The 26,274-nt window shown below is 37.8% G+C and overlaps 2 protein-coding genes across 12 annotated transcripts in view; one reads left to right on the top strand and one right to left on the bottom strand.

Moving 5' to 3' along the window:
• Positions 1–26,274, top strand: part of agbl4 (AGBL carboxypeptidase 4) — a 442,148-nt gene that overhangs the window by 57,173 nt on the left and 358,701 nt on the right. The window lies entirely within an intron of this gene.
• Positions 1–26,274, bottom strand: part of elavl4 (ELAV like neuron-specific RNA binding protein 4) — a 91,494-nt gene that overhangs the window by 5,964 nt on the left and 59,256 nt on the right. For 4 of the 11 annotated variants that reach the window (XM_044130231.1, XM_044130237.1, XM_044130235.1 and 1 more), the window contains 2 exons: positions 10,557–10,791; positions 3,681–3,719 (listed from right to left, as the gene is read on the bottom strand). In XM_044130231.1, the coding sequence (XP_043986166.1) occupies positions 3,681–3,719; positions 10,557–10,791 (274 nt within the window). The remainder of the gene's footprint in view (positions 1–3,680; positions 3,720–10,556; positions 10,792–26,274) is intronic. The other 7 variants (XM_044130232.1, XM_044130238.1, XM_044130240.1 and 4 more) reach the window with 3 other exon arrangements.

Below are 26,274 nucleotides of genomic sequence, written 5' to 3'. Positions count from 1 at the left end.
TATTTTTAAAAAAAGGTATATGTAAATTTTGATCTACTTTCTCAATCATTAGCGGAAAAGTCTTTCATGGCATTGCAGCAATAAACTGTTGACAATCTTTTTGCATATTTTGATGATTTATCTTCAGTGATGAACTCAGTCTTTGAGGTTGGAAGACCTCATTGCTATCACCCTAATCTTTAGCTCCTTTAAAACAATTCTCTATCACCTACCTGCTCCAAAACAATAATATTAGTTCCAATCAAAAGAAACATGTAGATAATACTATTAGAAATGTTTACATTAATTCTGAATTTGCCACGGTTATGAATACTATTGTGCTTAACTGCAGATATGATGTTAAAGGGTTAAAACATACTTTGTGAAGAAATGAACTACAACATTGAACTGAAATTGTTTCATCTTGGAACATGTTGGGACAGATCTAATTGTTTTACTTTCTACTAGCTTATAATGGTGTAAAACAGAGTATGCTTAAAAAATTCTGAACTATTCCCTTAAAATTGTTATAAACTAGCATTAAATTTTGGCTCCTTCCACTGTAATAGCTTGGACGTTAAACTCTATGATATCCTTTTCTCAAAAGCCAATTCCTCAGTGAAACACGTAGCGTCTGATCTCAGTCAAATTCAGTTGAATATCAACATACCGTATAGAACATGTACGGTAATGTACAGGTTTGTAGTGTACGTACAAAGCTGTCACTAAAGCCCTACAGAGCTTATCAGATTTGAAAGCTCCCTTGTCAGCACTGACGGCAGTGCTTTCTGTGCTGAGCTGCACTTCTGCTGAAGAAGATGCAGATGAACGTTCTCTCTTTGTGTCCTCAAGTGGCTTCTTTCTGTGCCAAATTGCAGGAAGTTGTTGAATTAAACCATAGCCAGAAATTCATCAAAGATCATGCAGCAGCCTGCTAAATTTGGTCTCATTCGGCTCATAATCTTCCCCCTTTTCCTTGTGATGCAAGAGATTTGATTCCTCAGTTGACTTCACTTAATTGCCTTTCCGCTAAAAGGAAAAGGGAGAGGAAGAAAAGAAATCCCACCACTTTTAAATAAAAGGTAAATGAAATAAAAAAAGGTTCATTTCTTATTCCAGCTCCCTACAAGAAACTACTATAGGCATTATTGGGAGTGCTTTAATCGAGATTTCCGCTTTGCTGCAGCTGTCTGAGAGGAGGCAGCCTTCTCAAAGAAAAAAGGAGGGGGGAAAGGGAGCAAACTAAATGGAAAATGGAAGCACTTTACAGCCCAGTGGCATTAAGGTACAAAGTGTATTCCTCCCCCTCCTGCAGGGTGTTCTGGTCTCTTCTATTTCAGAGCTCGTGGCACTGATCGATAGCGCTGCTTGCCACATGGACCCTCAAGCCTTTTCTCTCCTGTGTCTATATATGGTCGACAATCACTGCGACCTTCCTGCATGACTTTGGTCATGCAGAGTCTGCCTCTGGCCTTTTTGGGGTTGCTTAGAAATCTAAAGCATGCATTGAGATGGGTTCGCTCATAGGTTGTGCAAGAGAGGGGTTTTATGATGTAAGATCTTTTTTCTTTTTTTTCCCTCTGTATGTCAGATGAGATGTAGTACAATGTCATTTTAGTGTATTGTATGTGGCTTGCTGGCAGATATTTTTGAACATTGAATACAGAAAACACTATAAAATAAAATAAAAACATTGTATAAACTTGCATTTCTTTCAAGATAAACATTTAATTTCAATAATTCAAATGAAAATCTAAAATGCACGTTATATTGATTACTCACACCAAGTATTTAATTATCTGTTTACAATAATTATGGTATACAGCGCAAAATTTAGCTTCACAAAAACAAAGAGCTATAGAAACAGATCTTACACAGAATGTGTACCCTCAATATTTAGTTGGGGCTTCTTTTGGATTAATTATTGCATCAGTGCAAGGCTGCATGGAGCTCATCAACCTGCGGTTCTGCTGTGGTGTGAAGGAAGCCCTGGTTGTTTTATTAGCAGCTTCTACCTCATCTACATCGTTGGCTCTGCTTTCTCTCATCATGACAATTCTCCATAGGCTCTCTGTAGGGCTCACGTCAGGCCATTTTGGTGACAAGTCAGTGATACCATGGTCATTAAAGCACCTACTGGTACTTTTATTGAGCACATTTTTCTACAGCATTTTCCCCTTCCACTCAACTTGTGATTAATATGCTTGACTACAAGAAACTGGACAGTCAGCTTCTTTAGCAAAGAATTTGGCTACATGCTGCTTGTTGTTGGAATATTATGTTCTCAGCCTTACCTTGAATGTGTAGGCCGCAAAATATCCTTTTTCTGTTTTCAAAACCCCTTCTCATTGGTCTTTAGCAAAATTAAATTGAATTAGATTCAAGTCATATTCATCAAATTTAAAATAAACGATTAATAAATCTGTGTGAATAAAGATTGTGTATATGAGTCTCACTTTTTTGAGCTGAATTATTGAAATAAATCTGCTACGTGATGTTTGAATTTATGAAGTTTGATTATTATTTTCTCCTAACTAAAGTGTGTGAAATGTGGGGAGGCCCCTGAGTTTCAGTCAGCTGCTTTAGAGGTTTCCAAACTGCACTGTTGTGGGGATGTGGCGTGGGCCTGCATGTGTATGTGAAAACATGTATGCAAGTATACCAATCGGAGTGGGACGAAACGCTACCCTGTGTTACAGATGAGACCAGGGGTTGCATAGCAACAGTGTAGCTGACCAGATATCTATTCTGTCCCCTCTAAAGCATAACAATCCCAGCTCTTACCACTGTAGCTTACTGAATCACACGTCTAATTCTGACATTTTTAGGTAAAGGGATTTAACATTTTCTCAGAGCTTTTCAGTCAACCGACTTCTGTCCCTTGTGCTTGCAGCATGCAAGATGGCATTGTCAGCACATCAAACATCTATCACCACAGTAGCTGCTCTGAGTTATGTAACACCACCTTTGGTAGCAGGACAGCAAAATGAAAGATGGGAGCCGAAAAGAAGGAAATTGAGAAGAGCGGTGCCGAGCAAAGCTTGAGCTGTCTGCAGCGAAACAGCATTTCCTGTTTCCAGCAGGGATCCAAGTTCATCCAACCTTATCTTGCGTCTCATTTCCTAACTTCTGTAGAAACTGCTAAGATGTAACAGATAGTTGTGTAATTTTCTTCAGTCGCACACAGTGCAGAAGTAAGAGACTGTGTACAACTACAGATTATTAGCTTATAATAATAATAAAAAGGGGGCATCTTTTAGAGTTACTGTAAAGTGAGAAGGTAGGAGAACCTGAATCCCCTAGAAGTCAAAGAAAAAATAATAAATGCACACACCTAGAAATTATAACCAGAGAACAAAATCTGTTGAGTACACAGAAACAACCCAAAACAATTCAAACACCACTAGCACTTGTCATAATCAAAACAAAGGGATTAAACACCACTGAAAACAAAGACTGACAGTTTTCTGTTCATTACACCTGAGGTGGTTGATAGGGAATCAATTCAAACCGACAGAAGAAAAAAAAATCAAACAAATTTCAAAATTAAAAATGCTTTTGACCTTGAACATATTCAAACTTAAAGTGACTGCAAAAACCACAAGGAAAACTGAATTAGGCAAAAGAAGAAAAGAAAAAAGGAAGTTGAAAAATCATTGAGTCAACATGGACATCTGGCATTGGGTGAAGTTTTTAATTACCTCTTTACGCCATAGGCCATATTAAGCAAATTGTCCAGCCTGTAAAGAGAAGGAGGGTTCTGGGGTTAATGGTGGGCAGATGGTCGACTCAATCAATGGAACTAATGTTAAGTCCCTGCAAGAACTGCATGGACCTCCTCACTCAAGAACAAACAAACCCATCTAAAGTTGGTCCATTACACTGAGGAGCCCCAGCAGAAACTGCTATCATCAGTCCATGAATCCACAGTACTATCAGTATGGCCTGTATTTGGTTACTGGCTTGCTAAGCAGGCACTGCACATGCTAATACCAAAGTAGTGTGCTTCAGGAACATTCAGAATAATTGTAGGAACTTCCAATTATTTATTATACAAGACTACACAGGTAAACTGCAGTTACATACAGAACAATAACTGCAGGCAGAGTGTGAGCACAGCATTGCATCAGGCATCACTGGCATGATAATAAAGCCAGAATGTCACACCATTGCAAATCATTATCTCATTATACATGCAATAAATTGCATGTGGGTTTCTGCACAAGTTATGCCACCACACTGATGGTTTATTAGGATGGAGGTAAATGCATTTTGATTATACAGGGTTTTTAATTTGTGCTAACTTAATTAAGAGAACACCTGAGATGGCAAGGAAATGATCCAGAGTTCTGTCAGTGTAATGGTTTGGCATTTGAATGATGGTGAGTGAGAGAGGCGATGATGATTAGTTGGTTTTCTGTGTGGCAGAACAACAAAAACATGACTGGATGTTAAACTAGCCATGAAATTGTGAATGTCTGTCTTTGTGGTCAGGGTCAACCCGTTAAGTGATAACAGGTCAGGTGGAAAAGCTGAGTGTTAGTCAGATGGTGTCCTCCGTCTAAAAGGGTTAGCTTTTGGGAGATGTTTTGGTTTCATGATAATTTCAGCCTGTGGGTTTCGTGTGTTGCAGTCATCCAGTGTAAATTACAGATTGTGTCGGCGCGCTGGGCTTCAGAAACCTGTGGGCTGTGTGAAATGTTGGCCCTGGTGGATGGATGCAGTCTGCTTGGTGACTCAATGACCTTCATTTTTCACTTGGGTCTGGCCTGTTTCATGTCTTATTAACTCCTCCGGCCTAATGGACAGAGGCCACGGCTTATTGAACAACAGCTGGTCAGCGACGCCTCATTCCTCTTAAAAATCACTACAAACTCCGACTTTGACTCAACCATGAAGGTTGTTTCTCCTTGACTTTCACAGTCAACAATTCTTTACATGTCATCATCTTCAAAATCTTATTCTAAAAATCAGATTTTGCAACATAATCGCACAGTGGCATGTTTCAAACAAATTGCTTCTAAGCTTTAAAATAAACTAACTTAACCTGGACCTTTTAATTCCTCCTGTTTGACATTTAAACCCCTGTAAGAGAGTAATTATTTCCATTGTTTGTAGTGTACAATACTGAATAAAGACATCAATATATGGTAGACAGTTGGAGTGCAAATGACTTGATTTTTGGCTCCATAAAGTTTGAGTTGTCTGCAAAGAAAAGCTGAGCTGAATACAAAAAGCAAGGACAAATTAACTCTTGAAAAACTTCTAAACCAGCATCTTTTAAAGTCTCTGTGAACCGAGACAGTTTGTCTTTAGCTCAGCATTTCATTTCGCCTATTGCAACAGCGCAATGGTTTAAGGTGATGATGTCCAGATCCCGACGATAAAAATTGGTGACACAGCATTTATTCCAATGAACAAAAAATGAATATTTTATCTTGATTGGACACATGGTTTGATGCATGATTACATCATTTTGCACTATGCTTTTAGTTTCCTTTACAATTTGAAATTTCTATCTCTATCAGGGAACTCGCAACTCTTTCTTTTACTGTCATTGTTGGTCACATTTAATTATTGGACTAAAACAACATTTAAACAAACAACTTTGCATGGGTTACAGAAATAAATTTATAAAGAGGAAGTCAGAACTCAGAAAAATCTGGACATTGGTATTGGCTACGGAAAGCCAGATTGATATTTGACTTAGATTGCTTTTCCGCAGCCAGAAAGCCACTGCCACAGAGCACCACAATACACATGTAACAAGATTACCTAATATCCGAATATTATATTTTAACATTGTTTTAAATAAATCACGAATGCTCCATAAGTAACCAATACCAACAGGAGACTTAACCCAATTCCTACAGGCTGATTTACTAAAACCACCTTGAGATATTTACAGACCATAAATAAACTGCTCATTGTTTCAATTTGAAACTAAAAACATGTGCTCCTTCAAATATGGATTAAAACGTCTAACTATAAACCATATGGTGTGTCAAATCCAGCATTGAGGCTTCGAAGCTGCTTCTACAAACATTCAGGTCACCTTCAGGAGCTCAGTGAATTCCAGGATTGTTCCTGATAAGATGCCATCTGCACTCATAAAATTCCTTCCCTACTAAATTTTACACAGTCTGCTGTTTGTTGCTTTATAACAAAGTGTAAGCGAGAACAACTACAAATCTGCGCTAAAGTAGAAGGTAGCATAAAATCAGTCAGCGGGGTCAGCAGGTTTTGAGGCACATGGTCTGAGAAGTGGACAACTTTACGACGAGTCAGTAGCGCCAGACCTCCGAACTTTATGTGGCTTTCATATTAGATCCATAGCAGTGTGTACAGAGGTTTTTTTTTGGGTTTGGGTTTCCCAGGAGGAACATTACATTCAAACCTCACATCACCAAGAACAATGCAAAGTACTGGATGAAGTGGTGTATCTGGCTACTCTTCAGCAGTGGGGACATGGTTTCTGGAGTGCTGAATCATGACTCTTCAAGGATTCAAATGGACAAGTCTGGTTTTAGCAGCTGCTAGGGGAACTGCTTTTTTCCTGATTACATTGTGTGAAGTGTAAAGTTTGGTATAGAGGGGATTATGGTCTTGGGCTCTCTTTTAAGTGACCCCTAGTTCTAGTGCAGTACTCTTAATGATTTAGCATACCAAGACTTTCTGAGCAATTTCATGCTCCTGACGTTGTAGGAACTGTCTGGGGATGTCCCATCTATGTTCCAGCTTGACTGCACAAATTAAGATCAATAAAGATGTGGATGAATGGGGTTGCTGTGGAAGAAGAGTCCTGATACTCACACTTTGGGATGAAGAAGAGACTGTGAACCAGGCCTAAGAGTTGAAGCTGATTTAGATTTCAGAGATGCATAAACTCAAGTTACTTTGTGTCTGAAGGCCGACAAGCAAATACCTTTGGCAATCTAACTTAGTATATCATGCTTTGTGGGAGACATTTCTCACTTTGAGTGACTCTGTCTGGTTTCTTGACAGATCAGTTGCTTTTGTAAGAAAGGTACCTGCACAAAGCAACTCATGGTTTTAGGCAACCCAGTGTTGACTCGGTCTGCTCTGATAAACTTTGAGACTAGCTCAAGTAAAGTTGAAAACCTGAGGAGATTAATGCTCATTTGTTCAGAGAGGACCAAAGCAGATAACAGAACTGTGTATTTAGATGTGAACACCATTTGTTATCCCTGTTATAATCACCCAGTTTGATGGAGATATGTAAACTAATAACAATTATATCTTACTATTTTGACTAAAACTTGCCTTGGAGAGAAAATAGTTTAGCAGTTGTAATCTTTCAGGGACATTTTAATATTGATAGTTTTTCACTGTAATTAACTGGCTTGCACATTAGAAATCCTGCAGAGAATTATCTTGTAGCGTAGCAGTTAATTAAGTCAGATATTTTGAATTGTAAATGAATAATAATTAAACTCGAACAATGTTTGTGTTTAATTGAAGGGACAGGTTTGCTATATTGTAGCAAACCTGATTTTAACAATTCATTTAAATTTTGTGTTATTTGTAGATCTATATATTCCAAGATCATAGTGCAGTTGCTCTACGTTGTAGCAATTTTTCTGCCTAGAATAACCGCAAAATGTAAAAGCAGCCTGAAAACAAAGAACTACAGAGGAGAGAAGGATATGCGAAATCATTAAAACAGTAATTAGTCCATTATGTGGGAAGGGAACGAACAGCCTGCTTTGTGGATAAAGGAGTCAACTGGAGAGGAAACTCAGAGGAGAGGTGCTCCATCCCTAGGAGCATCAAGACATCTGCTGACCATGGGGCCACAACAAAACAACCTGCTGCTAAAACTTGCTCCCTTCCCCTTCTTTCCCTCACATATGTATGAACACACGCGGATGCAGACTCACCGTGCAAACACTCTGCCAGCTCTTCACGCTGCCTCTACAAGCTCCACAGAAACAAAAGGGCTTTTGTGCTCCCCATCAATGCAGTCTAATGGAGGAAAGGGCGCTTTTTTCCTTTGCTTTTCTAAAACAAAAATCTGTTCAATTAAAATTGGCTCCTGCCCTGGATATAATGAGGCTAATTTGCTAATTACTAGCACTGGTTAACAACTGAGGATCAGAAATAAGCCCAGGATGTAGGGTTTGGTGTATTGTGTTGGAGTTGATTATGTTTTCTGTCTTGGAAACAGACTGTACAAGTACAATATACATTAACACGTGTTACAGCAGGCCCATGTGATTTTGTCACAAACGTTATAGGTCCTTTTAGGAGCTGGAAACATTGTCTTCAAACCTGGGAGGAACTCCAATACTACGGTGGATTTAAAAAAGGGACATTTGTACATGTGACTTCAGCTTAAAATGTTATGCTCCATCAAAGTGATATTTAGTGTTGTAAAAAAAATTAAACCTATTAAGGTAACAGTTTGCATAAGATACTACTTTCTAAGAAGCAATGTCTGATTAGCTTAAATTGAGTTAAAACGTTTATTTGGAATACTCTGCTACACCGAAGCTTTTCCTAAGCATTGTATGACATGAGATTTTGCTTCAGTATGTTCCATATATTCTTCTTTTCTTATGATTTAATCTGATTTAAGTGCACCACTCCCTCCAAAAGCAAAACAGCTACACAACATCTACTTCCCATACTTCACAGTCGGGATGGTTTTCCTCAACATCTGGAAATTTTAGCCAAAGATTTTCCCCATGATTTCACACAAGAAAATGGTATGTTCCACTTAACAAATGCTGTCAATTAACTGATTGGAAGCATATAAAATCCCTGATCTCGTAATGCTATTCTTGGTGAACTTTTGGTTTTGAAGAACATTTAAGAAAATAACTTGTAAAAGTCATTATTTTAGAATTTTGCAAGTGATTTGGTAGTCTCAATCGGTGTGGCTAAGATTTAGTCTTTTTTAATAAGTTGAGTCATTTTTAAAAAATAAGACATTAAAACACAATAATAATCTTTTTTTTTTTTTTTTTTTTACAGTTTCTTTGTTTAGGCATCAGTTTTAGAGAAAGGGTAAAGTAGTGCTCACCAAGCACATTTAAAACTTGCAAAGTGTTGAGGTTTCATTGAGGGGCTCAGGAGCAGAGAGCAGGAGCAGGAGGACACAGTGAGGAAGTGTCCTGTGGTTGTGAGTTGTGATGAGAAACGACAGCTCTCCTGCGGAGCCTGTAAATTGGCTTGGCGTATCACAGACACACAGCCACGCTACATCGCTCAGGTGTCACACCAGGGAAGCCGCTGCAGAAGAAAAATACCTTCCAAGCTCTGACTTTGATTGAGAGTAAACAGCACGACCGGCTTAGTGTTATTGTAACGGAGAAGAAAATGTATAAACGCATGTTCTGTCTGTAATTCTGAACCATGTCTGACGATGGAGCGTAATGTGTGTCAGCGAGAAAGACAAAACCATCTCTGGATGTGGTGTGATTTAAAACAACTAATCAGTTTCAGGTTAGTGTGAATATTAAGAAATGATTAGGTGTGACATCATTAAGGCAGTGGGTTTGTGTATAGAAAATTAAGCCATGGCTTAGTGTGAAAATAACCAACCTGTGCAAAAACAACTATTGGAGCTGAAAACTGCTTCACATCTTATTGAAACCCCATTTGATTTAGGAATAATTTTACTTTCAAATCTTCTGTTCCCTTCTTATGAAACGGAGAATAATAAAAAAATAAAATTACAGCCTGCAGGGCAGGAATTGTGCCATATGAATTTGAATTACCAGTCATTTTAATTCTGCCACTTGTATTGTCCTTTTGTGCAGCTAAAAGAGTGAACAACATTATTAGGATTCATTATGAAGGTGTCTGTTATATTTAATTATGACTCTAACGTAAAAGAAATGTGTGGCTTTTAAAGCTTTTTAACGCCAATACATGTTTTTGCCCAGGCAAAAAAAAAAAAAAAAGATGCAGTGAAGAAACGGTCATAATGGCAAGGAGGTGAAATGACAAGACATCGAAAGTTGTGAACGACAGAACCCCACAGTCTCTTCTCAACAGTTTCTCTCTGATGGGGGGTGGACACACCCAGAGCTCTCATTGGTCTATCACACACCTGCACCAGGTGCAGAGCTCACAGCTGTTGTTCAAACAGAGGACCTGTTTGGCAAAATGACTGTTTGCAGGAGGAAAATGAGCCTCACTGGTGTAACACAAAGAGATGAGTCATGCTCTCTGTGTGTAGGTGTTGCCTCCTCTGTTTAAAGAATCTAATCAATTTCATTTGATGCAAATATTTTCGAAATCATCCTGTTGTTTATAGCATATATATTGACTAAAAACAAATGTACATATTGAAGCTTACTGCATTTCTTCTGCTGACTAAATATTTAATTCTTCTTGCATTCTCCTGGGTTTATATCATATACATCCCAGTACGTAGTGATAAAATCCTTAAATAGTCATACATTAAAAAGTTTCTTCTAGAGTTGCACGATACATAAAGCACATATCGATACTGAAGTTTGTAAACTCTGCTTGAAGCACATTTTTAAAATCACATCTACGGCTTAATCTGGCTGATCTCTTACCAGACCTATCCTGGGTCAACTCACCTGAACCTCTGAGCCTGGTGGTGAAGGGGGCCGGGGTATCGGCGGTTGGGTGACTGGTAGAGCTGTGACAGGAGGGCTTGGCTGGTCTTCTGACTTGGGTTGTTGGCAAACTTGACCGTGATTGGCTCTGCGGCACCAGAAGGTTTCTGGCCGTTCAGGCCCTTGATGGCCTCCTCTGCTTCTATCCTCTTATCAAAGCGGATGAAGCCCACACCTCGGGAGCCACCTGCGGGGCCAGCAGATCAAAAACAGACAGAGGGCTCCTTTTACTTTACAGGTATCAAACAGAACGTTAAAGTTTAACCTATACATGCATATATGTTTGTATCGTAATGCAGGGATCACATTTTTCAAACTCTTGCTTTCTCCTTTCTCACTTCAGTAATTTAATCACAGAATAGCTTTTTGGAAAAACCTTCGGGCTTGAATGAGTTTCAGTAAGTTCAATCTAAGATTTTTAAGGTCTTTTCGAAAAATGTCTAAATTGAAGAGTGTCTTAGTAACTTAAACAAACAGAAAATCCAGGATTCTAAATGTTTTTATTGGCAGTATAATCTGGTATTTGTTTGCAAACAGAGATGTCACATTTGTCCTGAAATAGAAGTCTGACTACAGTTTACTTATTAATCATTTAAAAAGTACTGTCATTTTTCAGGATTTTAGAAGAGAAAGTTATTTTCTACAGATGATTTTTTGTTTTTGTTTTGAGGCATTGCCAAATGCAAACATAAACAAGCAAAATGGCATCTCCCAGAGTGAATGAAGTGACTATAGACAAATCTACTTGATAGCACAGCCACTAGCCAGTTAGGAGCACTACATGCTTAACATTATTTTTTCTGCTAATTCAGAAAAATTAGCAGAAAAAATTGCCCCTTCAGCCCTTTTATACTTAATTCAGTAGATATCAGGACAAATTGCTCATCTTCAAATACGCTTGTAGCACATTTCTGCTCTGTATGGATTCATGGTGCAACTCTGAGACAAACCACAGTTGATACTGGGATGCTGTTTCAGCATCAAATGACAGATCACACTGTTCTTCAATATTCCAACAAAAAAACAAGCAAAGCAAATTACAGCCATGTTTTTTGGACATTCACTTTTTTAAAATTCTTCAAATCTTCTCTCAATTAGGACAGTTGGTTTTGTCTGCAATGTAATTTCCCATGTATGGTAGGGATGAGCATTTTTTATACCATTCTTAAATTTAAATACGAATAAAACATTTGCTTTTAACATACTTATGAGGCCAAACTTAAAGTTTTGGCTGTGTTTTTATATTTTATTTTTTTTATTCATGTTTGTGTTGTGCTTTAAAAAAAGGGAAATGGTATGAAGATATGGTTTAAAGTTGGTCTTGTGTCAAGAGCCGGCATCTCCATTTCATAATTGATAGCAAAATGTTTCAATGTTTTCAACATTTTGAAGTAGGGAAATATCTAGGAAATAAATGAATTTCTTCCTGAGTGTCACAAAAACAGATTTTTTGGAAATAAGAAGCAACTCGTAACTTTTAATGTATAAGAATTCACAAATACCATACCATGACCATTATAAGAACTCTATATCCTATAAATAAAAGTCTGGCTTTTATTTATAGGCAGCATAAAGACCTGCTCCACTCAAGAAGTCATTTAGCATAAGAATAACTCACACTATAGACTAATTCCTCAGTTTAAAGCTGCATTGTCCACTCTTTTCTTCTACTGTCTGCAGTCACGGTCACCACACACTCTTCGTGCATTGCTCTCAGTGACATTTAAGCCGTTTCCTTGGCGACGCTTTTTTGACTGCCACCTAAGAGGAACATTTAGAGATGTGCTTCCCAGGAGGTCCTTTATTGGTGTCTGTGAATGCTTTGTGTGTTTTATTGACTGTCTACGTATGGATGTGTGTGTGCACATGTGTACATGCACACTGGTATCTATTAATGGATGCTGTGCCTCGTTTTAATGAGGTTGCCTGGATGGCCCAGAGGATGCTCGCTCAGTGACAGCAGCACTCTGCCGAAGAGACTATTTACATAATACTGTGTGCACACAGACACGTCTGTGTGACTGAAGCTGAATAAAAGAAAGGCAGTAAGAAAGAAGCCAATGTTGTGTTTGAGGCATCGTTGTGTACTGCCTCTTTCTCACACTTAAAAAGCTCTCCTTATTGTTATTCCACATTTTTGTACATGCCATCCCGCTCCCTATTTCTTTTTTATATACACTTCCTCTTGGCTTGTCTCATGGCACTAGCTCCCCTGAATTTTTATTCAGAGAAGCACCTTGACCATCTCACTCTCTTTTGTTCTCGTTTCCTCAGCGGGGCGCAGGCATCACAAGGTTATTTAATTTCCAGCCAAGCTGCATCATAAAAATACGCTCTTTGAAAGCAAGTCATTAATTAAATATGTCTTATCCTGTTTCCACTCTACTGCTGCACATAGTAATAAGTCATCCTCTGGTTTTGGATTTACTTTTTAAAGACATGAAATAAGAAACTTTTCTGATATTTTGGGTAAAATAAAGATTTTGTATTAAAGGATCGTTTACTGACATTTAGTGGCAAAGAAGGTTCTCAATTTGCATGTTCTTCATGCATACATTGATCAACCTTAACTGTACTTAAGTGTGTAGATTAACAGTTGTTTGTCTTGTTTATCTCTGTTGCTCCGTGATAGACTGCCGACTTTTTCAGGGAGCACCCTCCCTCTAATTCAATAACTGCTGAAGATATGCTTCTTTAAACGATGTAATATAAGTGTGATATCAACCTAAAGATGCCACTCTGAGTAGTTGCCGATATCACCCGTATCAGAAACCACCACTAGATTCAGATTCAGTTCACTTCTCAATTATTATGCAGTAGTCCTTCTTAACAGAGCGCCATGACATGCTGCTGTTGTCTTCCTGAACAGTAGGAGGTGCCATTGAGAACATAATGCTGCTCCACAAAACGACTGGCAGCAGAATAAGACTTTTGTCAGTTCATTTATAAAGACAATGTTAATCAGTACTCAAGTGAACAGATTTTTACTGATGTACACAAAAAAACAAAACAAAAAAAACAATGCATCTAGATTTTCATCCAATCTAGATGCATTTCCTCTCTTCCAAATTAGTTTATCTCCACAGTTCTAGTGTGCACAAAGAGTCCATTTTTCTGCTACAGTTCTGTTTTAGAGCAGAAAAATCTTTTTAATATTCCTCCATTTTGTTCTTAACTCAAAAAGAAATTTTATTTGGATAACAGTGCACAGTTGTGTACATTTAAAAAAAAAATAAAAATTGTTGTTTTAAGTAGAATTAAAAAAATTGGTAATTAAATGTACACTATGTTAAATCTGAAATATGTAAAAGTTCTCCTAGTTGACGGAAGTTAGCAAAATTTCATAAATTGATGTTTAGAAATGTCGTCCTGATGCTTTTCTTTAAGTGCTTTGGTTTTATGATAAACTCTTATTGTGATTTTAAAAAAATAATATTGGCCTGCTTATATTAGTGCATATAAAGCAGCTCTGTGGATTTGCTTTATTCATTTATTTGAACATAATTTCTTGTTGTTCTAAATACTTTTCAAATAAGAACTAATCTTGGAGATTTCTTTTTTAAAGTCAGCAAAGCTCCAGCTTTGGATTTCCGTCACAGATCTTACCAGAGCTGAGGCAAAAATATTTTAATTTTACCTGTTTGACAATTTCATTAGCTTTCTACTGCAAATTACTTCCTTTCCCACATTTAAAGATTCCGGTTCCCTCTCCTCTGACAGGCTTTCACAATTTCCCCTCCCTTTTTTTTTATACCTTTGTGCCAGCTCTGAACCTGTACATTTTAATTAGGTTGTCACAACCAGAAAATAACTGTTCTAATAGGATCTGCACAGTGCAAACAACTACCACTGCTGATTCAACTGATTCATTTATTTATTACAGTTTTTGGCGAGTTTGAGCAGAGTGTGAGGTAAAATTAGGGGCATTGCTATCTCTCTAGAGCTCCGTTTGGGCGACAGCCATTTACTGTTCTTGTAATGGGCATTTGTAGATTATTAAATTTCTCCTAAGCACTAAATACTTCCCCAGCAGCACGTTTCTCCCTTATAATTGGAATCAGCACAATTTCACAAAAGTATTTTGCTAAAAGACACTTGGACACTCCAAGAACCTTGCTCAAGGGCACCTCAGTGTTAGTTACAGGAGTAGAGAGCGCTGCTCATATTCTTCCTCCACTGCGATGAGAAAGAAGAGAGGACTCTGTATCGTCCTTTAATCCTCGCACTTGTTTGGCCTTGAGCTCCTCCTAAGCTGGTTCTCACTGGAGACCCTCCAGATAAATGCTTGGCATACAGATGAAGGCCCGGCGCAAACACACACAGGAACGCACGCAATTCTGTTGCGACTTGAAGAAAAATGCTTCTAAGCATGAAGTGTGAACAGAGAGGACTTGCATTTAAAGTTGTATAAAAAAGCACACAATTGTATCCGTTTTATGTGTTTATGTGACATAGCTCCACATGTGAACCATTGACCTGCAACAGGAACTGCATGGTAAGGAGGCGAGCGAGCCAAAGTGGATAATAAAGCAGGATTTTGTTCCACATTGAGTGTCCACTCACATGCCTGATCATGTCTCGTTTGCATTTCCTTGCTTAGCTTTGTAATAAGGGGATTCTACCGCATGAATAATGATAAAGGTTAATTAGGAACGATGTACGGCTTAAAGATCCAAAGGTCTGGGATGCATAGTGGTATACTTTTACACAACAATGAGAAAAGATCTAACTCGTAATGTTTTATTAGGACGTTCAGGTATGTTTGGCATGGAAAAAACCCCAGGAAACTCCTCAAATCTTCAGAAACTTAAACATGTTTAAACATGTTAAAACCTCCGAAACATACATCTTCTACATCTTTATGCAGTTTTCACTATCTTTCGTGTTTTTATTGTTGGACTGTCTTTCAACTGAAGCTGTTTTTGAGCTGCTACCTTCCTTAGTCAGAATGCTTTTGCAAAATAAGCCTTTGATCTTAATGAGTCCCTTTCTGGTTAAATAAACATTCACAATAAAACAAAATATCTAAAGTTTCCATAACCAACTGCAATCCAAACTGAGTGTATTCCCTTGTTGCTTACTGCCATCTGAAACACACGGGGTAGAGCATAGTTGTCAGTGGAAGAAAAAAGAATCATGTTTTTCAAATTGTTCCACAAATAAAATATGAAAAGCTTGGCCATGTACAGCGATGTCTCTAAAAAACATCCAGTACAAGCAAATGTCTTCAAAAGACACCTGGAATCCATCTGTCTGTAATTTTGTCTCGGTATAAATACAGCTGTTCTGTGAAGTTCACACAGGTTTGTTAATGAACATTAGAAAAGAAACAGCATCATGAAGACCAAGGAACAGGTTTTACAGCAACGTTAGATTATAAAGAAATTACCCAAACGTTTTGTTTTTTTTAATCATCCATGAAGAGAAAAGTGTGAAAAAAACTGCAAATAGGCCTTGAAAGGAGAACAGTAATCTAAGAAGCAGTCAAGAAACCCCTGGTTACTCTGGAGGAGCTGCAGATCCACAGATTAGGAGGAAGAGTTGTTGACAAGACTACAATTAGTCACCCATTTCGCAAATTTCACTTTTCTGGAAACAAAGCAAGTGAAGAAGGTTATTCACAAAAGAAGCCACCCCATATGTTGAATCATATGGAGTGGCTGATGGCTGCATGATGTGATGGTTTTTGTCAGCAGGCACAAGAAACCTGGTAGAAATTGAGTGGAAAAGGGAAGAAGGAGCTAAATCTGGAAACAAATCATGTGGTAAGACTCAAAACTTGGACCTGCCTGTGCAGTAAAGGGTGATTCTTTCAAGTCAGCTGAAAACAAATGCCTGCCACACTTTTCCAATTTTTAATTGCAAAAATGCATATGAAAACCGTTATTTTCCAAGCCCTTCTCTTATCCTAAATAAATAAATACATAAAAAGGAGAATACATGTGATTTGAAGCCTTTGCACAATACACCTCTAAACCCACAACATCTTGAACTCTGTACTTTTTCCAAGCTTCTCACCATCTCAATGAGCCCCTTTTCTATCTACTACTAGTGTTACACATCTCTTGTATTTTACTAACATGTCAGGTTAATTCAGATCCTTAGAGTTTGTATCTTTCAAACTCTTTTTTTCATTCATTTTTGCTGGAAACAGGCCAATCCTGATTGTTCTTGTCATGTTCATCGTCGCTCTCCTGCAACTTAATATTGGAGATGGAAAATAGTTTGTCTCTACTGAAATTCAGATATCAGAAAAAAATTTGTTTGTCGCAAAGAAAAACAAACAATTGTCAAGTTCAGCACAATGTTCAGGGAGTTGCATTGAACCTTAGAAATGCCTAACATTCCTAAGGGGAACTCACCTTTGTGCTGCTGAACCCATTTAAATTGCAAATATTGCAAACATGCGTAGTTTGAGCCAAATCTTCAGCAAACCTTGCCATTTTCAGAGAAATTGATGGCTCAGAGGTTGTCATTTCCCCTAATGATAGAAATTTTGAAAACTATAATTCCAGGAAGCGGAAGGGGAGGATAATGCTGCCTAAAATGAGCAGGCAAATTACAGACTAATCCAAGAAATTAGCAGGAAGAAGGCTTGATATGATAAGGCTACCTGAGGAGCTCTGTAAAGGAGCAATGCCAATCGGCAAGTATTGATGTCCAGAAGAACTGATCTGAGGTTGTTTGAGGAACTCTCTGCAAACTAATAATACATTTAGAGCTTTCGGTCTGATTTACTTCAGTTTATTTGTCTGGCAAAACAAATGTTGCAGTCTTCCTTAATCTCTTTGGTTTATTACTGTGTAATTTGTCCCCATTCTCGTATTATCAAATAACGTTTTTACTTAAAGGAAAGTATAAATTAGTATTTATACCCCAGTTAGCTATCATTCTGCTCCTTATTTCTGCCATCCACAACATATCAAAGGTCAAGAGGTCAGTCACCTAACAAAGTTTAAAAGCTGCCTCTAAATTTATAATATGTATGTTTTAGTATATTCATGTTACAGAGATGAAAAGAATGCACTTACTGTAGTAAGTACAATAAGTAAGTAAGGTTTTGTTCATTCAGAAGGACCTTGAATCATCATATGTCATGGTTTCATAAAACATTAAAACAGAAAACAAGGCATTCAAAGTGTTTATTTAGTTAATTTCAAACTTGGATTTGGGAAAAATTACTCGTGATACTAATTTCGTAACAAAATGTACATCACTTTAGTAAACTCAAATTAATTTTGGACAAAAATGGAAGTCTAGAGCTTTGGAAACATACTATAGCATCTAGGATTAGATCTGATTGTTTTGTTTAGAGTTTGACTAAAACCAAATGAAGCTCATGTTATAATCACTGAGCTGCTTTGGATAAAAAAAAAAAAAAAAAAAGATACAAACAAACAAACAGCTTACAATATTCAGTTTGTCCTGCCCTATGTTTAGTTTTTTTTATACCCTTGTCATGCCTTATTAGTGCAATATACCATGCAAGCAGTTTATTTTCCTCCTGTTAAACACAACAACATAAACAAACTAGCAATCTAAAAAGCCAAATCCTGACTGTCCTTTCAAGCAGCCCCAGAAGTCTGGCTCTACTTATCAAGCACCTGCCAGCCATACCGCTGACATTAGAGCACAATGTACTTACTAAAGTACAGCAGTCTGTCTTTCTCACTCACTTTCTTCCCCTTCTCACGCTTTTTCTAGCCTCCCTTTCCTCCACAGTAATCAACAGGAGCTTACGTAACTCTCTCTACCTGTGCTTATCTCTCTATAACACACACCGACAGGCACATTGTCTGCCTTACTAATAACACGCCACCTCAGACTAGGGCAAGGGGAAACAGGAGGAAAGAAGATGGGGGAGACGAGGAGTGAGTACCGGGGTGGGGAAAGGCAAGACTGGGAAGAAAAAAGGGAGAGAGTGCAAAAAGTGGAGACGGGGAGTAAAGGAAGGGAAGGACAAAAGGAGAGAGAAGGTGACAGAGGAGAATGTAAAGAGGTGACAGAAAAAAGGATGATGATGAAAGGAAGCTGTGCTATTCTTGCTCGCTCCTTCCCAAACAAAGCCACTATTTCTCTAAAACCCACTATCATTTCCCCAAACAGTGACTGACTGACAAAGAGAAATGACTGCTCCTCTGAGAGCACCGGAAAAAAGGAGAGGTGAGAAACCTGGCTGCCGGGTAATGAAATACGCACACTTTTTGTTTCCTTTTCAAACACACACAGACCTTCATCCATCTAGTGAACTCTATCCTTGTCATCAGAGCCACACAATTAAGAAGACAGAAACAAGCATGACCACATGTGTCTACAGCTGAAATATTGTTGTTTTTTAGGGGATACTCTACTCCTTCATTTAAGGACTTTTATCTTTTATGTCAGAAACTACGGTGTGCCAACTGTAATAAATAATTAAACTTACCTTTCTAAAGCATTTTATAATATGGCAGAGTGAAAAAGAGACCCTCTTCCTGCTGGCTTCTAATTAGAGGCATAAAAACTGCAATGTCCTTGTTTTAAGTAACATTAGTGAGCCTGGGTACAGATGGCATTTGAAAAAGCAACGCGAGGAGAGGCGAAGAGACTTTGAAGAGTGGAGGTGCCCTGTGCTTTAGCCTCTGTCAGAGCACAGCTCCAACCATCTGTCTGGTGTGTGCATATGTAAAAACTGATACACATAGCAGTATGAGGGGTTTTTTTTTGTTGCATGTGTGTGTTAGCTTATTGCAGAGATAGCAGGCACTCCAATGATTAAAGGACAAAAAAGGCAGAGATGGAAGGGACCTCTCCACTCATTTTACCTTGACCGCTTTGTTCTCAGATACTTGGCCAGACAGAGTGGTGTCATTATTCAAACTGAGAAAGAGGAGGAAAAACTACTACATGAGAGTGATAATAGTCTTTCAGAAATCATTTTATATCTGATTCACAACCTCAAAATCCAGACATTGGATTGCTTGAAAACCGAAGGAAGCGAGGAATCCAAAGAGCATGTAGACAATGTTCCCGTGTTCGCGGCACTTGGAAAAAGCTTCAGGTGTAATAAAATTCAATTCTGGTTAATCATATTGCAACGCAAGCTAAGATTAATTTCAGGACAATTTTCTACAGATAGACTCTGGAAAGAAGTCTATAGTACGTAAATAAATCATAAAAAGTTTAGTTTGTAATAATGTTTGCATTATGCATCTAAAGTCATATTTGATTTATTTATAAATTAATTGCACTTAAACAATGAATGTGTTCTTTAAACAAGTGCTCAGACTTTGCAGTGTAATCCCAGACTTTGTGTTTAATAAACTTTAAAGTGATTACAGTAAAAGGTTTTGTCCTGTGGATGCCTATAATCATTTATCCCAATATTATCAGATACACTGTCCCTAAACAAAATACTTCAGGACCAAACCCAATCTAAAAGAAAATATAGAATAAAATATATAACTTCTTAAAGAGATTTTTTTATTTAACAGTTTATTTTAAAGCAGCTTTTCATTCATATCTCAGTCAGATCATTTGTAAATGATTTACAAATATTAATACTCCCCCCTTTTTTAAAAAAATTTCTTTGCTGTTCATTTGTGGAGGTGTAAGCTAATTTAGTACCAAGGTGACTATAACAAGTATTTGAAACAAACTACACCTATTGGCAGCACTGGCAATGATCACGGTGAGCTGGATTATAGTACGGATGCTTACAACTTGTTTCCATGGGAATCCTTCCCATTAACACCTTCCCTCTCTTACAAAAAGAATGTGGTTTCAGCCTTTTCACAGTCAATCCTTACACAAACTGAGCAGCAATTTAGTTTCACATTAGAGCTGTCGTTTGCAGAAGCCACGTCTGCAAATCGATTATATTTGCAGCCATTGATCAGGTAAGCACTGACCTCTGCGTGCATACGGGTCTGGGAGGAAGAACTGCGAACAGTCGGCTATTGATCGGAGGCTGCCGCTTATATTTTGTCTGTTTCAAATTGAGGCTTGCCTACACCAGCTGGAAGAACACTAAATCACTGCCTGACTGCCTCCCTGAAGGTTAGAGAGACAGACAGGAGAGGGAATCTGGCACTATTTGCACCGATAAAGGAGAGAAAAAAAAATGCTTATCCATTCAGAGGCAATCAATACTCGGAGGAAGAGAAAGAGGAGGGTAAGGAAAAGATGAAGAGATTCTCTTGTCAAGTCAATGTTGCACTCGCTCCCTGAGTCTCAAGGGCAATTTGGCAGTTTTAGTGGATTTTGTTTTCGGCATGCCTCTGACTGTGAAAGATGCTAAGAGTGATGCTCTTTAAGATGCTTCTGGTGTTTGCGAACAGAAGAATGACTGCAGGGTGCATCCTGTTGATGAGGAGGTCATTTAGAGAACAGACTCTGTGTTCCCAATTTAGCAGAGCAGGAGCCGCGGATCATCAGCCCATCTGCCAATGGTCACTGGAGAGCACCGCCATACTTCAACAATGTTCTGTAGCATTGCTTTCAGTTTTATTTCTGTCTGTGCATCAATCCATTCTGAGGTCTCCCACATAGTCAACTGTGTGTCTTTATAGGAAGTGTTGAAACCAAACCAAATTAGATTTACTTATTCACAAAATATGCAGAAGTATGCCAGAGAGAATAAAGTTTTAATTACTTTGTCTTCTCAAGAGACTTCTGTAAAATAGTCAGAATGGCGAAGCGGGTATCGGGTCATTTTGTGCACAATTAACTAAGCCCCAAAACAAACTGATGAGGAGGACAAAACATGTCATCGACTGCCTTTTCCTTTATTCCTCTTTCTTATTCAGTGCTTACATTTTTGGCAGTCGCAGGAGAGTATTAATTTGCAGCCCATTTCTCCTCTTAATGGCAGTGAGTGTGTGGGTGGGTGTGTTTCTTCTGTCTCCACAGTATCAGAGAGAAGAAAAAGATGAGTCAATGATGCCAGCATACTACTCTCAGGGCCGCTCAAAGATCCTCCGTGTTTTTAATCACCAGCAACTCTAACATCTAATTAATCATTAACATTTCTCCTGCTGATCCGCGGCCCTCCGGGGGCACCTTGCAGAACATCCTTCTCTCACATTATCTTGGTTTGTGTGTGTGCGTGTGCCGCGAGTGTGTGTTTCACTTCTGAGGCAGGTGGATTGGGTGGTTGTTAGGACAGCAGTGACTGTAGGTGAGGCTATTAGTATGCTGAAAAACATCTCCTGCTCTGCAGCAGTTCTGACCGTCGGCACATGCTAACGTCAGGATTGTGTTGTCGCCAGTGATGAACAGGACTGCATAGCATGAGGCATAAACAGAGGAAGGAATGGGATATTTCATCTGCTGTTTGTAAAACCTTTATGAAGCTTCACTTCTCAGCACAGCCATCCAATTGCAGTTCCAATTGGACGACTGCAAGGGTTACGCTTCTTTCTTTCCAAGTTGAGTGGAAACATCTCAAGATTTGGTGACTGCTCACAACATTGTCAGTTGTTGCTGTTCTAAAACTATTCAAAAGGTGGAGCGAGCAAGAGTAAAATAACCTGCAAAATTTCTTATATAAAAATTTATGCTACTATTGAAAACCCGCCTTGCGTTTCAGTGCCGTAGACACATGCAACACATGGGTTTTAAGCAAATAAAAACCCAGGATCCACTTTCTATGCATATAAATATATTCATAATCCAACATCCAGTTGATTAAAGATGCCACATATTTTTGGGTAAGCGTCAAACATGATTTAAGCCACATTACTGCATCATATATATCTTATACATCATATATAAGGATATTTTAAAATGTAGATGTTTTAAAATTTTAAGATGATTCTTTAACGCTGTAGTAATATTAATAGGAGTCCACTAGCATTGCAAAGTTCCTAAAAACTTTGCACAAATATAAAGTCCTAAAGAGGTTAAATGCATTTTTCCATTTGATAAATTATACCAATAAATATAACCTCCTGACAGATTAGCAATTTTATATTTTTGAATGTACTTTAGCTTTTTTTCCCTCTTGAATCATTTTCTTTGCTGGTGCATTCCTCCTGGTGTCACACAAAATTAAGCAAAACCACATGCAGATGCACATCTTAAAATTAAGGCATTGCAGTAGGTAGGCTGCATTCACTGAGTAAGTATTCGGATGTTAGATGTGGGTGGACACCAACTGGAATCAATGCTTAAATGTTAATGGATTTAGTTTCTTATAAAAAAAACAAAACCAAAACATCCTGACTGTAAAATGTCAGCACGTGCAAAGAACCTGCAAGTGAAACAGCTTTTTTTTTTTTTTGTTTCTTCAGATGAACTCTCTCTTTTTGAACTGAGTGTTCATATTATACTCGCTGTGCGAATTAAATATTGCAGGATTTTAAACGGACATGTGAAGCCTCTTCACTTGAACACAGTCAAGAATGAACACAATGAATTATTGAACCACTTGTGAGCTATAAATGAAATGAATGCTTGAAAAACCTTGACTTTTTGTAACCAGGAGTGCTTGAGCTGAGCTGGTGTATTCATGGAATGTGACCTGCACCTTTAAAGCTAAAAAAAAAAGGCAAAAAATGGATGTAAATGTGCTTCTAACTGAAAAATACGCCATAGTTCGGCAGTGGTACGACTGTAGCATCTGTTGAAAATAGAGGATTACCTCAAGTCATGTAAATATATTTAAAAATGTTTCTCCACTTCTATCATCCCCAGCTCTTTGTTTCCATCTTCCATCCCCTCATTTCCTGTTGCTCCCATAACTCTGCTCGTCGACGCCCTCTCTCAGTTTTTTTCCTCTCTTCTTTCTCCTCTTCTCTTCCCCCTGCTCAGTGTGCAGAGGACAGGCGTACACTTCACTGCCAGCAGTGATTTATACCGCTTAGGCAAATGAGTGTGGCTTACAGCATGTTGCTCCTTTTTCTGCTTCATCAGTACACATTGCGCATAACGCTGGAGCAGGTTGAAGCCTGTAGGCAGACATACAACCACTGAAATTGATCTAAGAGACATGCTGGAGGGGTTCCTCTGCAGCACAATGGGCCGATGTGACTCATTTGTGTGTTTTGGATGTAGTGCAATGTGTAAATGGGGCTGTCGGTTTTGTAGTTCGTTCTCAACAGATACTCGTGTTTTCCACCATGACTAAATTTGCAAGCTAAGGTCACTCATTGACTGACTAGCTAATCACTAGCAGCACTAGAGTTGGGGAAAAATTGGATTTACTATGCTTTCATCATAGATTAAAAAAAATACTTCTGTTGGTGAAAGATTGGAGATGTTTAAGAATTCAGATGAAGAAATATATTTATTAGCTTGGGACAGTGAGACTGGATGGCACAACAGCTATGTCACATGGAGAACCTCAACGTTAATTGTATTCAAGGACATTACTAAAACTTTGGTAATACTTTAACCTGAGACCTCCCTCTTCTAACAAGCTAATCTCTGAACAATTTTAAGACCATTTGAAAGAGGTTCCTACTCAAAACATTACTGAAAGAAAATTGTGAATTGTTAATTTACTGATGAGGAAATAAGTTGTTTTGCCCAATTTTGCCAGCAAATTCCATCTGAATCAGTCTAATTGTTGCCAGGAATTAGACTGCATCACACCATCTGCAGAGGGCTTCAGTATCCCAAGTAAAGCTGTGGCTTTATGAAGTGCCAAAGTTTGCATAATCACATTCCCATATCAGTCCTTACTATATCTGTATATGGGTGCATGTATACATTGTATAGGGAGTGAAGTACGAGCATGTAAATATGATTGCATAAGCATGGATACGTGCAGTATGTGAAAGTACGGCTATGGTGTTTGTATGCACATGCAAACATATGAATCAATGAAAGAACTGAAAACATATAAGCTAGGCTAAGCTAGAATAAAATAAGTCAACTGAAGATTATTACTAAATAGAAGACATGTGGTTAGGTAAAAATTAAACTTGGTAGGCTCCTTTAATACATTTTTGTACATAATAAAAAAGGGTTTTTGTTTTTTTGTTATTTCGCATGTCTAAATAGAAAACAAATTCACTTATTTATCCATGTAAGATGCCCAGATTCTTCAAATGACCAATTTTTAATGGACAGAGAAAATACTATCATAAAAATGTGACAAATGTGTTATTTAAAAATAATAATCTAAGCATGAAGCTGCATGCTTTTTCTTTTTAGATAACCCTGATCGTCTCTAAAGGGTAACACAAATGACTTATAATTCTTTAGTGCTTTGGGTGTAACAAGTTAGGGGCCATCTTTCTATTACACACAACAAAATACTTAGTTTTTGACTTGCACCAAAACTAAGTAGGCAATAGCTCAGTGGGCTCGAGCAGACCTGAGCATTTTATGGCCCATCAGTTACTTTTTATATCCTTTTATATCAATGGCTAGCAGGACATTTTTAAATCCAGCAGGCAAGAAGATGTATTTCTGCACCAAAATCCAGAATTGTTGCTTTTATTAAAAGTATATTTTTAAAGCCGGAAGTTACATAAGCAACCTCGTCCAGTCTTTCAGCTGAGCGGTACAGAGCAGGATCTGCACCAGTAAACAAAGAATAAAGTGAGAAAAATAAAGAAAGAAGTGTCAACTTATAGCTGAAAAAGAAAGAATGATACAAAATGGAAGTCTGCACCAAGATTGGGACCCACGTACTTTCTTTTTTTACTGAAGTCAAAGTTAAAGTGCTGAGCTCAGTTTTGTAAAGATGAAATATTTGTGTTAAATAAAAGCAAAGTTTCAGTGAAGGGGGAAACCTATTATTGATTAAATGCAAAGCCTACTCTTATCAGAAAGATTAAAATCTATTTTTAGATTATGTATACACGGAGAAATTGTGTTCATACTACAATCTGGTATGAAATTGATACTATATAGTTGCTTCCTATTGATCTATACTGACAATCTGTTCTTGCCTCTGTGCGACTTTGAAAAAAACATCTTCCCACTTCTGATGTGAAAGGCGTCCACAGATATGAGAGTTGACTATATTTTTAGGTCGCAGTATAGCAGGGATGTTTCCTTAGCTAGAGAAACCTCTTCACTTTTACAAAATAATTACAGCGTATTCAGTGCTGTTGTCTGCCACCAACATTGTTCGGTTCTAAAAGTTTGGGTGTCTGGGTTTTTGCTATTATGTTTCTACATAGAAATAAAAGACAATTCGAAGTCTGATTAAAACAACAACAAAAACTTCAACAGCCTGGGAATTAGCTTTGGACAATAAATTTTTCCGATAGAATCATTATGTGTCTAATGGGAAGAAGCTTCGTGAGCGCATTATCTCTGTAAGTATCTGTTTTTAATGTTCATTTTGTAGAAGTATTGCACAAAGTGGAAATTATGTAACTTCTTTTCACAGTCACATCGGCGTCCGATGCATTCTGAACATCTGTGCGACACAAGAAAGAACATTTATCACAAACCTAATAGTGGGATGTTAACAAGAAAATTTTTATATTCTTAACTGCAGAATTTGTGCAGATTGAGTGGAGAAACTGCAACTTCTGATTTTGCTGCGAGATCCTTTGCTTTATTTTTCCAAATATGCTATACACATAAAGTAAAAATAATTTGATTGTATCAAACAAAGCTTTTTACAATTTTTTTTTTACTGTGAAATTGCAGCATTTTATATATATATATATATATAAACAAATCACAAAAATCTAAAAAAAAAAACAACAACAAAAAAACTGACCTGTAGGTCCGA

The sequence above is a fragment of the Gambusia affinis genome, linkage group LG10, assembly GCF_019740435.1.
Source record: "Gambusia affinis linkage group LG10, SWU_Gaff_1.0, whole genome shotgun sequence".
NCBI classification, from domain to species: domain Eukaryota; kingdom Metazoa; phylum Chordata; class Actinopteri; order Cyprinodontiformes; family Poeciliidae; genus Gambusia; species Gambusia affinis.
This window is presented reverse-complemented; position numbering and strand designations above follow the sequence as displayed.